Below are 12326 nucleotides of genomic sequence, written 5' to 3'. Positions count from 1 at the left end.
GTGTCTGCTGGTAGAAAAATCTACACAGGAAGTGCTTGCAGTATTACATACAAGGTGTTTCCAGTTGTCTAGCCCACATTAAACAGCCCAAAATGAATATTTACACAGCATTTTAATGAGTAGAATTCTGTTGGGTGGTGACTGTGTTTTGCAGTGTTTCTGTGTGTTACGTATCCTGTAGTGCGTTCAGACCCCTGGGAGCAAGACGCAAAAGCAATTCTAAGACACTGCAATACAGTTCCTGATTTTATTGTGAAACATTGATAGATTTAAGACAGATTAAGAACTTCTGTATTACTGTCATGAAAAGAGCACCAGTTCTGAGGGAGTACACATAGAATTGCAATATTTAGTGAAACGGTCATTGTACACTTAACTGTATTTTATACCTAGATACCCTAGTAGGTGACCCCGTTAAAGAAGAGACCTTTCCCTTCCAATCAAACAGGAGAGCCTTACAGTAGTTATATCCTACTGTGCTACATACTCAGCAGTGCTAATTACATGCTTCTAATTTTGTTGAAAATAAAATGGAATTGTAACAAATCCCTGATGCAAGATACTTTGAGCACCTGCAGGAAAACGTCCATGTAAACAGCAATACATGATACAGTACACTTTAAATAACAGACAAGACAAGTCCTATACCTTTTTGACAATATACTGAACAGCTTTATGCTGAAGCTAATGAACACAATCGGAATCATAATGCACACCTCCTTGATTTAAGACGCTCAGAATTAAGCCACGTAATTTGGGAAGAAAACTGTAAACATCATGCCTGCCTCACAACAGGTTGACAGTGTGATCTCAGTGAGAGCTGTTACAGCAGGATTAGAATCTCCACTAACTAGTTACACTCAATGCATGACAACTGTCACTGGCTGTGAGGAAAGGAATAAAAGACACCGGTACAGGAATCTCTGACCAGTGTGGAGATACTGTTTGTATCTGGTTTTCAAGTAGCACCTTGAAAGCACCTACTGTCATAAGATCATCAAAACTTCAGTGTTTTGATCAACTTATTGCTTTTACTTCATCTCTTCTTCACATGAAAGAGGGAAAGAAGATGATAGTTAGGCACAAGCATGGAATCTCATTTCTTTCTCAGTCACTAATATTGGCCAAAACCATGTATTATTCAAGCAAGTTCCTATGATGACAGCTGTAGTTTTTACAGCTGACTTCTTATTCATGGAACAGTTGCCCTTAGTTTAGCATTTTTCACTTATAAGAGGAATAAGGAGAACACTCTCTAAGGTCCTACAGATTGAAGAGAACTGAAGCAAACCTCTTTCACCCTGTACTAATCACACCTGATGTAAACAATGTAGCCGTACGTGGTTTTTACAGGGAATGTGCTCTTTCAATTCCCTGCAATGTAATCTGTTCAAAGGGGTTGTCTCCTGCTAAAGGTCAGGTGAGGAGATTAATCACACCATGACCGACAGTGTAAATGCCACAGAATTCAAGAACCACTGTTGTTGTTTTTATTTTTTTTTAAAGGAATTCCAGTTCATTACATTGGAATTTAAAGGGGAAAGAGATGGAGTGGTAGGGACACCTTACCCTAAGACAGCTCAGCTAGAATATTTAGGCCCTGTCCTGTGCAACACAAGTTTTCCTCCCCAGTGGTGTGACTTGAGATGATGCCTCCACTCCCTTAATCCTGAATATGGTCCAATCACTAAACAGACAGAGCTCTCTCTTCCCACCCAGGAAATACTCAGTACTCACAGCTGCAGAACACAACTTTCTGCACTTTCAAAGAAGGTAAAAGGCAGACTTAAAAAGCACAGTTTGCTTAACTGTGCATGATTAAAAACACCATTTCATGTAAGATAAGGGTACACGTCCCATTTTCCCCCTTGGATATAAAAGGATTATGAGATACCCAAATATTGAGGCATCAGTAAGAAGTATACTGCTGCCATTACTACTACATTATGATTTATGGAATAAAATTAACGCCCCAAAGAAATCTTCACAAGTGAGAAAGCAACTTGTCAAAAACTGCAAGAAATGGTATACATTAAATATAAAACTCATATACAAAAAAGGGCTAACTTTTTTTTAAAAAGTTTGGACAGTTCCTTAAAATTATCTAGTTCGTTGATTAGAGCCTACCACACACTTACTTCAGACTATAATAAAATAACTAGGGGAGATAAAATACTATTAAAATGCTTCAGTTGGAGAACCGAGGTACCAATCTTGCTGGCTGCATTAAAACTGCAGCACGTGTGCAAAGCCGAGAAGAAACAGCTCCTACGCGCTGCTCCCCTCCTCTTCCCGTCTCACGCCAGCACTGAACTCTGGGATCTGCTCTGCAAAGGGCTGTGTCATCCACTGTCCGTTAGGAACGTCACCGAAGGACGACCCCTCACAGTATTGGGGAGTGCTCGATGCTAAAGCGAACAGAAATAATAAAATACAGGTTTTTAAAAAAGCAATTAATACCACGAAGTATTTACTTACAGGCTGAATGCCCCAAGCCCTGCACTCTACCATTTCCATTTGAAGAGAAATTGCACTGTTCGCTTTCATACGGTGCAGGATCACAGTAAGCTCCTCCATACGCCGCTTCATAACCTGGATCGTATTTTTCTTCTTTGACAGCCATCTTTTTAGCATCCTCTGCAGGAAGAGAAGACCTCAAGTATTAATATTCAGAATCAAAATGATCAAAGAGCATTTTTATCAGAGAACACTTGAAAAAACAGCCAGACATTCTAGAAGATAATTCTTGTTCCCCTTTTAGATAATTAAGAGTGTACTATAAAGAGAGTGGAATCTGTAATTCTACACCACATGATTCAGAGAAGATGGCACATTTCCCTCCTCCCCTTAAATCCTTTATTCCTTTTTGCTTGGGAAACTGCTAGTTGTGTTGTATGCTACACTACATTTTAACGAAGGATTAACAAAATAACCACTATACCTTGTGCAAGTTGCAAGTCAAATGTGTACTGCACCTCCTGCACCTCTGTGTTCGGTGCAATGCCTTTCAGTTGATCCCTTAAGTCTTTCAGCTTTATGTAATAATGAACTTTATCTTGTGCACGAGGAAACTGAGCACATCTCGCACTGGATGATGGCATAACGTAGCAGAGCTGAGGCAAAGAGCAAGAAAAATAGCATTACTGGTCCCTGAGCTAGGAGTTAATATTGAGTGCATTGAGAATTAACTCAGTAGCTAAGCTCACTGTTCTAACCCTTTGTACAGACTTCAACTAATGCCACAGGTGGTTGTGGAGGATAAAAGGTGCCTTTCATTTTTCTTGGCCAGACAGACGTCTTGCCCTGAAGAGAGGAGCTGCTTATTGGCTGCTGAAGCAGGGACAGTTTTCACCAGGTGTTTATGTGCTGCAGGAGACGCAGTACCCCTATGTGTTACAAGAAGTACAACTTAACAAGTGTATGCCAGAGAGTGAGCACACTCCAGAGCTCCGTGAGCAAGTGGAGCTCAGAGCCAGAAAAGCCAGAGGAGGACGTGACAGCATGCAAATGCCTCAAACCAGTGAGGGAGCCATCACACGTTAATTAGCCTGGCTTCTTGGCCAAGTGTGTCTGCATCACACTTGCCAGGGTTTGAAACTCTGGAGTTACACTCCAGAGCTCCGTGAGCAAGTGGAGCTCTGAGCCAGAAAACCCAGAGGAGGACGTGACAGCATGCAAACACCTCAAACCAGTGAGGGAGCCATCACACGGTAATTAGCCTGGCTTCTTGGCCAAGCGTGTCTGCATCACACTTGCCAGGGTTTGAAACTCTGGAGTTAGCATGGCTGAAGGCAATTTAAGGTTCTCTCTCTCTGCCAACAGCCCTAACTAACGACATAAAGTTAGTTCAGGAAAAAGGAACTGTATCCAATACTTTTATTACCATGCAGTATTTATGAACAAGTACTAGTAAAGAGGATTATTTCTCTTTCTTACAAATACATCTACTGTGGAAGTAAGAGCTACTTTAGCAGCACTTACTTTACCACCAACAGCTCTTCAGGCTCTGATGGCAACACTTCACCTTTAGAGAAGGACAGCTTAAGACGAGCTTAAGCTTGCAGCACTAGTAATTTGGGATAGAAATAAGAACAACCTAAACTTTTGAAGTGACAAGGTAACAACACTTTGGAATAAGTTACCTTGGCAGGCAGTGCTGGCAGCCTTTGTCTTAACCTGTTTATAAGAACGGGTTAAACAAACCTGTTTGTGATGATAAATAGCTGACCTCTTGAGATATCTTCCAGCACTTGATGTCTATGACTAATGCACTCTGCATCAAACTGTTTGTTTTATCTTAAGTATCCAATTTAATTTCAAGCTGCAAAGCAGTTTTAAGACGACTGAGTCTGATGGAAGTGCTTGGCCATGTCTAAACTCAGCAGTGCTGCAGCAGCAGCATGTAATAGCCTAACGAGCCTAACGATGGACTTAACTGTTTTTCTCCCCCACTGTAGCACTACTACCACCATGGTCAAGTTCAGTATCAAGATTCAGTAATACAAACATACAGGGAATTGCACGCAGAATCAGATGAAAATAGATGACAGGTATCATAAAAACAGGTCTGAGTCTGATGGAAGTGCTTGGCCATGTCTAAACTCAGCAGTGCTGCAGCAGCAGCATGTAATAGCCTAACGAGCCTAACGATGGACTTAACTGTTTTTCTCCCCCACTGTAGCACTACTACCACCATGGTCAAGTTCAGTATCAAGATTCAGTAATACAAACATACAGGGAACTGCACACAGAATCAGATGAAAATAGATGACAGGTATCATAAAAACAGGTATGTTTTATTTGTATTTTAGATAGTCCTGAGAGAATGAGCTAGCCTACTAACCACAATACACCATTTCCCAAATACAGTCTGCACGTCTGAAGAAGATGCATTAAAATGCACCTGTGTGCAATCTGTGCATCTGAAAATTGCACTGTTCCCCTTTAAGTAAAAAGCCTTTCACACCCCTTGTACTTTGGGCAAACTGACATCATAAGTGTGTATAAGTCCTGAGACTTTGTTGGTTTTGAAATAACAAAAATGGAGTGCCTTGGTTTTGTTTCTCAGTACCAATACTTACAGTTTTGTTTCTCAGTACCAATACTTACAGTTTCTGTATCTGGCACCTTGTGTGGCTGCAGTCCAAATTCCAAGTTCTTAACTTTTATTCCAAAAACTTCTTTACTAAAAATTTCATAAATACCTAAAATTAAAAGAAGATAGGATAAGTGGACACAAGAAACAAAAAAATAGAGATACTGACAGAACAAATTAATTGAAAAATCAAGGTTCTCACATTTTCCATTGAAAGCTGCTATACGAGGTTTGTACTTTTGTAACTTCTGCATCAGAATTCGCCCTCCTTCCCGAAACTCTTTGCTATAAGAGAAAGTACTCAAAGTTATAATCACAACTATTAATTCATGAACACACAAGATATTCCCCCTTGTCATCCTACCTGGAGAGGTCTTTGCTTCCAGGTGTTGTCCTTTCAACCATGTTTGTAAATCCAATCCCGTATTTATGTGGCAAGGTGTGATCATCCATATGGTTCAGCTGTTCATTACTTAGACCAGACATGAACAGGCACTTCCCTGTGAAGTAGAAAGATATGCATTTGCCTTTTTCTAAGGGAAAGAGGACAAAACAAAACAAAAAAACCCCAACAAACCCTTGGCTATCAGGGTACTGGAATGCTAAAGGAAGAATCTATGTTAGCAGAGCATCAGTTAATTTGGGAAGACTACTGCCCCATCCAGAAAAGTTTAAAATAGACAAGATTACTTTATCTACTGCAAGAGGACAGAAAAATCTCAAATGAGCAACAGTAATTCCTCACCACGATCCCATGTACGGAAACGAGTCTTTCACTCTAAAAGATGAGTATCAGAGAGCTTTAGATTTTGTGATTCACTTAAGCAGGGAGTGACTAGGATCAACATAGGTTTTGTGGGAAAGAATGTGGCAAATACGTGTCAGCTTTCTTTTACAACCTTCGCTTCTCCTTGCGCTGGGCCTCTCTGACAGCCCACTGACATCTTACATTCATCTTTAGGCTATAAAAGTATGGTTTGGGTGATGTGCACTGCCAATCTCTTAAGCACAAATGAACCACAGTTAGTCCCTAATGACTCAGGAAGATCACAAACACCTGGATTTGTCAGACCATGCGTATTTGGTCTGCTTCTTGGTAAAGGCCATTGGTCTGGCTGGTCTGTGAACACTGGAGAAATACCCGAGCCTGATTTACAACTCTGCTGGACACCAGAAGCATTTTGGCTGGAGGATCACAGGGCTGCACATTAGTCCACATGGAGCTCCCTACTACCACGGCTGGAGTGGCTCCCGGTATGCGAACAGAGCATTTCAACAGAGTTCAGGTATGAGCTCTCTTCACGAGAACGTGCTGCAAAAAATGTTACTTAAAATGGAAAAACACTTAGGGAACAATATCTGTCTGGAGAATCAGGTATGCTAGATGCATATGCCTGCTGGGAAAGGGCAATGGGGTTTGCTTTTTCATCAGTTAGAAAGCTTGTTCAGAATCAATCAATAAATGCAAACAGAAGAAGCTGCTTGCTGAAATGCATTTTTGGGAAAAATGTGTGTAGTTTGATTTTATATCAGGAACTGATGCCTATTGACTTACACTTGATAACTCAAGTAGTAGAGATTTAATTTTTATTCCTTACGTTGCATACTAATACACCAAGAAGTTATTTGGTAATACTGCATTTACGTGACAATTCTAAACCTGCATTGAAAGTCACTGATTATTCCTCTTTTTCTCTTTTTTATGTACAGTATTTGACAGGACTAGTTATGGGATTTAAATCACTCTTGGATGGTTAAAAGTAAAATCCCTCTCTGCATCAAAAAAAAAAAAAAAAAAGAAAAAACCCAACCCCAAACAGTTTAATTAAAATGCCACAAGTTCTAACAAAGTTCTGCTAATTCTAGAAGAAGAAAGGAAAGCAAAAACATACAAAAATGGTTTCCAGGTCCAGGGTAATGATGTCCCTTGTAAGCTGCCATCAAGCCAGGGTTTATGCCAATCTACAAAGATACCAGTCCATTGTAATGATGAGAACATGGCTTGCTAGTCAGGAATTTAATCAAGGCACAGTAAGAAAATTTATTCAATTCTCTTTAAGTTATTGTCAATAAACAAAACTGTGTTGATGGTACCTTCCATCATTATTTTAAAAAATTGACAATTTTATAGCAGTGACTCATTTAGATGTGCAATGTCAAAAGAGAGCTCACAGGGTGTTTTTACAGCCACTGCTGTAGCACTTCCAGTAAATAAAGCGTCAACGGTCTCTCATGTCTATGTATTATACAGAAGCCTTAGAATTCTCAGAAATTAGAACTACATTACTATGATTTTTAACAGAAAATGCAAAGCAGCTCTACACACCGGAAACAGTTTATATACTTTATCTTGCAAGATCTTGTCATATAAGCAATATAGGTAAGTAAGCAGAAAGAATGTAAACCATAACTAATGAGTACAGATTATTCACTTTTCTATCTAATGTTTTAACTGTGAGTTACTTACTATTACAATGTCCAGATCAAAGGTTAAAATATCAGGTAAAGTCTTGGTCAGAAGTTCCGCTTCAGACACGCCATTAAAACGGTCCACTTTTCTTTTGACTTTAAAAGTATCTGTGATCTTTTCTTGTTTGCCTTTTGACTTGGCAGCTTTTTCTTTCTTAGCAGCAGGCTTTTTAGGTGGCTTTGGCTCAGTTGCTTTGGCTTTTCTTTTCCTTCCTCCTTTTTTAACTTCTGAAACACACAGCAAATACCCTTTATGTACAAAAATGTATGGACATTCAAAAAGACTGAGCTAAATGTATGGATACAAAAAGATATCACAGATAAATTTATCTTCAAAATTCATTAGTTTGAACAATTATCTGGTGAATCTCCGTTTTCCGGGCTCAACACAGAGCTAGCTTAAGTGTCTTTGTACCATCAACACACACCCTACTCACAGGCACCAGTGCTGACTTAGGATACAAACCAATAATAACCTGGTGACTGGGTTGTGTTGTTTAGATGGAGGTTATGCCAGAACATCAAATCTTAGTTCCAAGGAAACTGACAGGAAGTTCTAGTCTACTCTTCACACTTCAACTTCTAAATAAGAAAGTTGATTGTTGCAGATTACATAACATATTGAAGAAACTGAACAGCTTGTCAAAAGCAACAGGTCTCCAAGATTACCTACAGCTTAATATAGAAGCTTGTCAGGAACACAAAGACAGGCTGAATGCTATGTAAGCTATTCCCAATTTATTGTTTACAGAACAGATACTGTTCAGTGCCTCATATAGCAAGGTAACATGTGAGACCTTCGGGATCTCAATTTGAATGAGTAACATCAAAATACTAATTTTTAGTTACAAAATGCAAACATAAAGTAGTCACTGCTTACTCATTTTGAGACTTCCTTATCTGGCCCTTAAAGCTTAGAGTTTATATCAGCACAGGTACTGGTCATGACATGACCATCCAGAGATTGCTCTCTGTCCTTATTCATTAATAATGTCAAGGTGCAGACCACAACTTGAAAAATATGAAAACATATTTAGCAGCAATCAGCAAAGATCAGCAACCTACTACTTTAAAATTGAGACTTCATCTTACTTTCAAAATTCCCAGATGAAACTCTCCCTCAGATAAGAAATAAATATAGTGGCTACCGGGGCACTGCCCTGAGTCTGCAAGCATTTTTTAGGCTGTTCTTGTAAGAAAGCTGAGTGCAAACAAAAAGGACAAAAGTCATGTGAAATTCCCACTGCGTCAATGGAGCAGCTGCTTAGGAAAGGTGTAAGCAACAGTACAGTCCAATGATAATGAAGAGACTAGAAGGGCGCAGACTTGGTGAGGCACATAAGCAGCTTTTCTCTCCTACCCCTTGAAGAATTAGGCTTTTCATGTGGTGGCAAAATGCCACAGATACAACCAGCTCAGAGAAGTTGGAGTATTTCAAATGAAGCAGTATAATGTTCTCCTGACTCTCATGCTGATCAGGTACCTACCAACCTGACACAGTCATGAGAGATGCACAATGCCAGGGCAGCCTTTCAGAGGGCAAACCTAAAAGCTTTACTTTTTTCATCAGAGCAGGTAGCTGGACTCCAAATCTTTCCCTTCTGTATGTGCTCCTGTCAATTTCACACACATTCGGTAAATCTTCGAGCCCTGCCTTTGAAGGCTTTAGTCAACTTCCAATTCTTGCAAAAATATTAGGGAACAGCTTCATAACAGAAGATTACGGTCGTCCAAAAATACTTGAAAGTGGAGTCAAACAGCATACTCATGGTGACATCATCTTATCCAATACCAAAGCTGCAAAAGAAGCCTAACTATATAGTGTTTGGGATGCATCCTAACTGTAGTGAATAATTCTGTGAAGGAACTGAGCAGTCCAACTACTTTATACTGGAGATTCTGTTCCTATGATTTCCTCTGCCATGCACTACAACTGGAGATTCTGTTCCTATGATTTCCTCTGGCCATGCACTACAACTAAAAAAAAAAAAGGAGAAAAAAAAGAAATGCTTATCAAAGGATACACTTAAACAAGCAATGTCATCGCATGAACTGGCTGATAGGTTGCCTTGGCACAGAGAGCTCTGACCTCTTCTCTAAATATTAAAAGCAAGATGAAACTCAGTGTGTGAATATTTGCTATAGAATCAGAATTTAAGCATGGCAGAGATCACTGCCTTTTTTATGTGGTAAAGAGCAAGCATAAGAGCAACAGAACAAGGGATCTTTTCTTGGCACGGTTAGTGTAAAGCCTAAGCATTTAAAATCCTAGTGGGGGAAAAGAAAAGCAACGTACAAGCACATAAAGTACAACACTTGTGTCACATACAGGACACTTTCCAGCACTGTTCGTATTTGTTTAAATAAGCCTTTCTAAAACCATGCAATTCTTAGTGTGTATAAGCAATTAACTATTCATCAGTACTACAACACCCTAAACCATCATTTAAACAAAAATATTTCAAATAAACAGTAATATACTGTACTTCTGCAGAAATTAAAAAAAAAAAACAATTCAGACTGAAAGAAGAAAACTTCACTGATGTCATATCAAAATCTAGGAAATCAGCTAAAAATTATATTTTTATCTATTGAAACAGAGATCTGCTTTTCCTGCAACAAGATGATTTTGTCAACAATGTGAATACTGTCACCTGAGTTTACTTCTTATCTTTGTAATTGATAAAAATGTTACTTAAAGAATACAATTAATCAATACTTCCTCACAAAGCATCAGGCAAAGGCAATCCAATATGTCCAAAGAAGTTTAAGTTTAAGACCCATAGTTTTTCTTCCCCGATGGATTCCCGAGGCTGTGGAACGCTACCTTTGGGAGGCTCCTGGGCAATGTTTGGCTCCGGGACGCCCTCCAGGGTGGGCTGCTCACTCAGCACCTCCATGGTGGGCGCCGCGGTCAGCATTTGAGGGAACGGGAACGTGTAAAAAGCTTGAGCTTGCTGAAGATACGCGTAATATCTTAGAAAGGGAGGAAAAGAAAAAAAAAAGAGACATAATTTATCAACAAGTTCGAAATTCAGTGATTTACCAGACTGTAAGCGTGTACTGCGTTTGCATTCTCCAACCACTCTATTAACAAGGCAGTCAATTACCCAAATCCACTAAGCAGTTTGACTGCCCCACTGGTATCACAGGACCTTAAACCCAACAGTAACAGGACAGTTCTCTTGTGATTACTATAATGTGGAAGAATCACAATATTTGTAAGCGAAGCGTAGAGCTTTTCCCTTTTTTTCCTGAAAAAACCCTCTGTAGCACACCCCACCAAGGCAAACTGTCTGTCAAACACCCTGACAATTTACAACACAAGCGAGTTAAAATTCTTTGCTCTTCAAGTTCCCCAAGTTTTGGATTTTCTTCATGTTACATCAGTTACTTTGTGAGATATGATACAGAATGGGTGAATCATTCCGGGCTGCAAAGCATTACAAACGCACGCAGCGTTAGTTTCTAGGCAGATTATTAAGCAGCTTTGACAAATCGTGTGGCAGATGTTGTCCAGTTATCACAGACTGGATCCCAACTCAAATATTGCACTTATCCTACACGGATGTGTTCACACATGCACAGATTCAGCCTCCTTCCACACACAAAGATGTTTTTCCATATACAGCTCTTTTGCTCCACACATTTATTAGTCACCTACAGCCCTCACACCCCAACACAAAACTTCTCCTTCAAACTGTCATCCCCTTCTACCTACGCAGCCGCCTTCTTATCCACAGATTCCACTGCCATAAAAATACACAGAAAATGTTTTGTGAACAGTAAAATTTTATCACCTCAGAGCTATTCACAGAACCACCGAATAATATATAGAAATATCTCAAAAGAAGGGTATTTACTTAAGAATCCCACTGTAAATCTGATTTATGCCAGAACGGCCCACAATCTTGTGACCGGGCCACTCATTTTGGAACAGATTCCTGCCCCAAATCAAGGAGAATAAAACTGAAGGTAGGTCTGTCAGAATCCTGGGGAAGTTGCCTAACAAAGTCACAGTCACGGGAGATTTTCAGAGTACAGTAAGCACCTCAACCCCCCCTGCTGGAGGAATTCCTTTTTATATAAAATACTCATCCGATTACTGAACAGAACAAAACTGATCCTCAGATTTGCGTTAGGAAAGTCAACTGAGATGCAGCATCCAGTTTATAATGTAGTCAAATGCTTAATTATACAGAACAGAACAAAGCAAGTATCTAGCCCCAGAACAGCCTCTAACAAGACGTCTTCTTATAATACATGTTTTCTTATTTTATGCGTATGTAAACATTTCTTATAAAGGGAATAAAATTCCCTTTAAATAGGAAAATTTGCTCCATATCATGGACAACTCTTCTAACCATACTGTAATGAGATGAAAGAGCGCTTTTACCCCCACCTCTAACCCTCATGCGCGTTTGTTTTAGATCATTTTCCTTGCAGGCATTCAGAAACAAAAAAGGCTGTTATTGATGTATGTATTAGGGAACATTTAAAGAAAGAGTTTCAGTTCCATAAGGGAAAGGGAGGCAGTGATTTAACCCCTCCTTCAGTTCACACTAAGAAAAAAAAAAAAGAAAGAAAAATAGAAGGCAGAAGAGAAAGAGATACGTTCTCTGGAAGAAGACCTGACGCTGAATCATTTAGAAGCCCACGCACGGAGTGTGCTAAGGCACAGGGAGCCCCGTCCCCACTGCTGCCCCCCAAACCCCTTCACGCTCCCCCCACAGCGGCCTCGCCTGCCCCACGGCCCGCAAGC

General features: G+C 39.8%; 1 protein-coding gene across 2 annotated transcripts in view; it reads right to left on the bottom strand.

The window, feature by feature from the left end:
- Window positions 1-233: 233 nt before the first annotated feature.
- TDG (thymine DNA glycosylase) overlaps window positions 234-12326 on the bottom strand; it is a 15705-nt gene continuing 3612 nt past the window's right edge. The window contains exons 1-9 of one of the 2 annotated variants that reach the window (XM_014937435.1): window positions 10392-10805; window positions 7563-7792; window positions 6988-7057; window positions 5460-5595; window positions 5298-5380; window positions 5110-5204; window positions 2942-3113; window positions 2509-2637; window positions 234-2408 (exon numbers count right to left, since the gene is read on the bottom strand). In XM_014937435.1, the coding sequence (XP_014792921.1) occupies window positions 2269-2408; window positions 2509-2637; window positions 2942-3113; window positions 5110-5204; window positions 5298-5380; window positions 5460-5595; window positions 6988-7057; window positions 7563-7792; window positions 10392-10485 (1149 nt within the window). In that variant the 5' untranslated portion in view covers window positions 10486-10805 and the 3' untranslated portion in view covers window positions 234-2268. Of the gene's footprint in view, window positions 2409-2508; window positions 2638-2941; window positions 3114-5109; window positions 5205-5297; window positions 5381-5459; window positions 5596-6987; window positions 7058-7562; window positions 7793-10391; window positions 10806-12326 lie in introns of those variants that run through there. The other variant, XM_014937436.1, reaches the window with a different exon arrangement.

This window comes from Calidris pugnax, unplaced genomic scaffold (genome assembly GCF_001431845.1).
Source record: "Calidris pugnax isolate Ruff unplaced genomic scaffold, ASM143184v1 scaffold1, whole genome shotgun sequence".
In the NCBI taxonomy this organism is placed as follows: Eukaryota; Metazoa; Chordata; class Aves; order Charadriiformes; family Scolopacidae; genus Calidris; species Calidris pugnax.
Note: the sequence above shows the minus strand (reverse complement) of the source record. Positions and strands in the feature narration are given on the sequence as shown.